A 5,260-nucleotide genomic window follows, 5' to 3' on the forward strand; every position below is an offset into this window, starting at 1 on the left:
TACAGTTACTGTTCATAGTGTTCGAATAATTCCCTTTCGGTGCCCCTGTTTGTTCCCGGACCCGTGAGCTAGGTCCCTGTTTGTCTTCTGTGATGTATGTTTGCACCATCTTGCGCTTTAAGCATAATTCTTCTAGGCATAGATGGATTTCCTGCTGTATTTCTCCCAAGGGAATATCTTGTACCTGCCTTTGTTTTCCAAAAAATGATCTTTCCACCATCTGGGATAGTTCTTTTGGAATGGAAGTAAGGAAAACATGCTTGATTTGGTTACGCTCCAATCGATAAAAGGTTTGAAGCATTAACTTAAAATGCTTATCAAGATGTTTCTTCGGAGGGGCAGCATCGTCTTTCGAAGAACTCTTTTTTTTATCTCTATGAGATCACCAGGTTTTCCCACAAAGACATGATATAAGAGAGTAATCGCATGGCTGAAAGTGGGTGACATTAGAAAATGGATCGATCTTGTTACGCAAGGGATTGCCACGGTGCTTCAAGCTTCCCGTGAATCTTGTAACAAAGTTGTACAATACATCATTCATATCATGGTTGGTGATAGACTGCGTATTCATCCAAGTGTGAAATTCTTCAAGCCTTATCGGCCATTTTTGATAAGGAATATCATCAATGGTGAAGAATTGTTTTGATGCAGTAGACACCTGATGAGTAGGCTTGCTTGTCTGGCCCATTTCAAGGTTAGAATAATCTGATTCCATATCATCGCTTAGAGAGTCAGCCATGAATATTGATGAAGTAATTGGTGCAATAGGGAGGGTATCGGCGTAGGAATTGAGAATGATGATGAAGAAGAAAGGGATATTGAAGATTCTGTTTCAGTATCCTGAGAAGTTTGCTTTATTGAGAGCAAAGTCTGGTTTTTCGGAGGATCAGGTTGTTCAGGCTGTTGGATGACGAGTCAGGTTCTGGGTGCCTAAATCCTTTAGAAAAATTTCTAATGGATTTGATAGCATCATATGTTCTGGCCTTTCTCTTATAAAATATACATTTAATATATAACGTGTTCCAACATGTCAGAATTCTCTGTTTTTTGAAAAACGACATATCGACGTGTTGTGTTGTGTCGTGTCGTATCGTATATCGGTATTGGTGTTACTTAGGTTAGAGATACTAGGAGATTTTCTAGGTTTTCCTTGATTAAAAGACTCATGTGCTCTTCACTAAAATTTATAGAAAGATATACAAAAATTACATTATTTTCTCTTCCGTGTTATTTTTATATTGATATGAAAGTTAAATTCTGCTCTTGTCTCACATGTGTCTCCCCTATATTCATTACATTTCATGTGTGATTGCTAATTTGGCTTGCACGTGAGAAGGGAGTTAATATATCTCACATTAATTAATTACAAGCTTTATATTCTCTTTATATGCATGCAATCTTTATCCACCTGTCCGGTTGACATTTTGAATTGAACATGATATCAAAGCTTTTAATTAATATCACTTAATAACCCACTAATTAATATTAAAAATCATAAAATAACCCTATTCACAGCCCCGAACTTCTGCAAATTTTGAAATTGTCCCTAACCTTGTCAAAAATTTACCAAGATACCCCTTTTTTATGTCTATTTTTACCTTTTTCTCAGTCTTTCCCATCTAAGGTGCAACAAAACTATTTGAGTTTTCTATCAAACACTTTCTGGGCATGTATTAAAGATTTCAATTTAGGCAAGGATTCACCATAACTCGATATGTCAATTTTGGAACTTGCACTTAAGATCAAATTTAAACTAAACTAACAAATATTAAACAACCAAGTCAAGAATACTAAGTAGATCAATTTAACTTAGTCCCTAGAATATTTATTTACCTTGAGCAAAACTTGGATAACTCAGAGCTTTAATCACATTGAAATCAAGATAAACAACAAATCTATTTTGATAAGATGATGAGAAACCCAATAATTTACCTTGTAAACACTTAAATTGGTTAAATTAGAAACTTTAGAAATATAAACGTGAGGCTTTCAGCCTTTTTTCAAATTAGCGTGACAGGAAAGGGAAAGGAAAGAGACATGGAGCTTTTTTTTTTTTCTTTCTTTGTAAGAATGAGTTGATTTTTTTAAATAATTGGAGTGGCTCTTACGAGCAAAGAAGGGAGATGTGCTAGAGTTTACAAGAGTTAAAAAGGGACAAAGATTCATTAACCAAAGTTAACAAAACAATGATGACTTGAAGTACCTAGGAATGAAAGCACATGACCAAGGAGAACATGATGACATTGGGATTTAAAACACTTGGTGGAGAATGAGAGAGAAGATAAGATAGCCCAAATAAATGGATAAAATAAGAATCATTATTTGGTTTGTAATTATTAAAGCAAAATGGTGGGGTCATGCATGATGTAAATCTATAGATTAAATTATGGTTGAAAATGAGGGAGATGTGGACAATGAATGAGTACTCTTGACTTGCAAAGCTTAAAGAGCGTAAACGGACTAAAGTTAAAAAGAAGTGATGTAAGGAGTTATGTAATTTATAGATAAGAAAGTACATAATAAACCAAGGAATGTGGCAATTAAATTAGTGAAAAGTGGCTAATAAAGTGTGATTATTAGGGATAGAGAAAATCATGTGACAATTACCTAGACATCCTAACTCATTTTGCACCTTAAGTCGACAAAAGATGTGCAATAACATTGACATGGCACCATATGAGCCAATGTCTTTAAGGCGGCATAAATGACTTCAGTCCCTTTTCAAACAAAGAAATGAAATGGTCCATGCAAACCCTCGTTAATGCCAACCCGACCTCCACACCACCATCCCCATCCTTGCTCTCTGCGAGAGAGATCGCCCTTGATACATCGATATGCACCATGTGGCTCTTCCTCAACCTTCCCCACCCAAAGTTCGTGTCGTACACTTTCTGTCTCGGCGAACCGGCCACCGCGACTAAGCCCTCATCGTTAGCTATTTTAAGGTCCTTGATCCATCTCTCTACCCCTCTCAATGCTCCACCTGTCCCTACTTCCTTGGCTTTCCTCCCTATAGCCCTCGCCGCTAGGGGAAGTCCACTTTTGCCCAAGAGTGAACTTCTCTTTTCCGAGATAAAGCATATGTCTAGACAGTTCCCGAAGTATGTCAAGGGTATGGAGTATCCGAGTCGATCCCTACAATCCGCGACAAAGACGAAATAACAAAATTCATCATTGCCACTCTCCGATGACGATTGGTCATGACACTGGTTTTGTTTGTCTTTTGATTTGATGATGCATACCCATATGAATGCACAAGTCACCACGAACGTGGATAAGTGGATTGGATCTGATTCCGAGTCAAGGCTGCCGCTCTTGAGTTGGCTCAAGATTTGCGCTTTTAGCATGTCAATGTGAGCTTTCCGGAGGACAAACGTTGCTCTCACCTTGTCCGCAACAGTGAAAGGAGTTGGGCTCGGGCTCGGGCTCAAGCTTGGGCTTGGGCCCACAAACTCCACCAGTCTTTCAAGAGTATAGGCTCGAGCCCATTCGGGTCTTTGATCACTCCTCGGTCGTGGAAAGGACTCAGGTCGTCTGAGTCAATGCAAGTGGGGTCCCCTCCGGACCTGTGAATGGATGCCCACGAATTCATGAAGTGAGTGAAGGACCTCCCATCTGCTACCACGTGGAGGAATTGGACCCCAATACAAATGCCCTTGTTTGAAAACAGAGTCACCTAAATCATTATCCAACAAAATTGGCAGTAAGTTTCGAGATCAATTTTTATTTATACAGCTGGTATTTTGAGTTGGATGTATGTTTATCGCTCTCGCATATTGATTACACATAGTCGCAGAAGATAATATATTGAAAATGACAATTTCTTTATATGAATGTTAAACGAGTGCCCTAGAGACATTTGTTAACAAAATCTTTATCATAAATCTGCCGGTTCTCCTAAACACATCACTCGTTCTCAATTTCTTATTTCACAGTTTCATCTCTAAGTATCATTTCTACCGAAAAGCTCAAACTGCATTTTAATGTTAATTTGCACACATCAACATAATGCTTAATCTATACTTTTTGTGATATGTATTAAATCTAAACGACGAGATCCTGCTGTAAACCTTGGACTCTCTTCATTTTCTTTTTATCTTTGTACACGTTACATAAACTCCAATCCAATATCTGCCTTTTATTTATGTCTGTATGGTATAACTTACTCGCTGGTATTCTATCTTTGTTTTCTGACTCATTGAGTTGCATCAACTTTGTGTTGCCAAGTGAGCTCAAGTTATAGCATAGCATTATTATACTGAATTCGTAAATATTTCAAACAGATCTTCCGAAAAAGAAACTTTGATCAGCTCAAATGATATTGATACTAAAACCAAATAATGAGAATTAAAAACAACTGAAAAGGAACACGGGAGAGCCAGACCATCATCAACTGACCTGAATCGCCATAACGGGCCCAATCCGTGCCCCGTCGGATGCACACGGCGGTGCGAGCTGAGGCACCAGAGGGTGTATCAGCGTGGCGCCGTGCAGCTCGTCACTGATTAGCTCCGCGAAGTTGGCGGCGGACTCGGCGACGGTGAAGGAGAGGGAGTCGCCATTGGAGTAGAGGATGTGGGGTTTCTGGGGCGGAGCCAGTGGGAGGACGAGGCTGGCGGCGAAGGGGAAGAAGTGGCGGAGACAGAGGGAGAGAGAGCGGACCAGGAGCGGGAGTGTGGTCTGAGCGAAAGAGGAAGGGGATTCAGGGAAGTCGTAGAAGAAGAGGCGTTGCATGGGGCAGCAGAGAAGCCATGGGATGTCCAAGAAGGCAAGAGGGAGAGTGGTTGCCGGGACTGAGTCCGGCGGCGGCGAGATGTCGTAACGGTGGAGGATCTTGACCTTCAACATCTCGTCCGACGGGGAAGGGGAATTTTTCATAATAAGGGAAGGAAGCTATATGGACACGCCGATGATAGGTTTTCGTCCTGGTTTAAAGGCGATGTAAAGAGCTCGTGTCCGACATCACAGCCTGAGAAAAAAGCACAACACGCCAAAGGCTAAAAGGTCAATGATTTCTAGATACAAACGTTAATAAATGTAATCAAATCAGGCTGCAAAGCAAAAGCTTCTTTCTTCCGCTGGGACACCATAGTGAGGCAAGACTTGGATGAGATAGGGCCCAAAGCAGGTGAAGAAAAGGTGCAACCATGGTGTCGCAAGTCTATGTCGACGGGCTCCATGTAGATGGACGGTTCTATAGTCTAAGAAACGGATTCTTTCATGCTAAACCACCATCATTCGCATTTTTCTCTATAAAGTG

The 5,260-nt window shown here is 40.3% G+C and overlaps 1 protein-coding gene across 3 annotated transcripts; it reads right to left on the reverse strand.

Annotated features, from left to right (window-relative positions):
- Positions 1-3,400: 3,400 nt before the first annotated feature.
- Positions 3,401-4,911, reverse strand: LOC104424839 (coumaroyl-CoA:anthocyanidin 3-O-glucoside-6''-O-coumaroyltransferase 1). Of its 3 annotated transcripts, none has more exons than XM_039304514.1 (2): positions 4,399-4,911; positions 3,401-3,655 (listed from the first exon to the last, which is right to left on the reverse strand). In XM_039304514.1, the coding sequence occupies exons 1-2, from the start codon at positions 4,876-4,878 to the stop codon at positions 3,428-3,430; spliced, it is 708 nt and encodes a 235-aa protein (XP_039160448.1). In that variant the 5' UTR covers positions 4,879-4,911; the 3' UTR covers positions 3,401-3,427. The 3 variants fall into 3 exon arrangements, with proteins under 3 accessions (XP_039160448.1, XP_018720913.2, XP_039160449.1); XM_018865368.2 differs by having other exon boundaries at positions 3,401-3,676; XM_039304515.1 differs by having other exon boundaries at positions 3,491-3,566.
- Between the last annotated feature and the right edge of the window lie 349 nt (positions 4,912-5,260).

This window comes from Eucalyptus grandis, chromosome 11 (genome assembly GCF_016545825.1).
Source record: "Eucalyptus grandis isolate ANBG69807.140 chromosome 11, ASM1654582v1, whole genome shotgun sequence".
Lineage (NCBI taxonomy): Eukaryota > Viridiplantae > Streptophyta > Magnoliopsida > Myrtales > Myrtaceae > Eucalyptus > Eucalyptus grandis.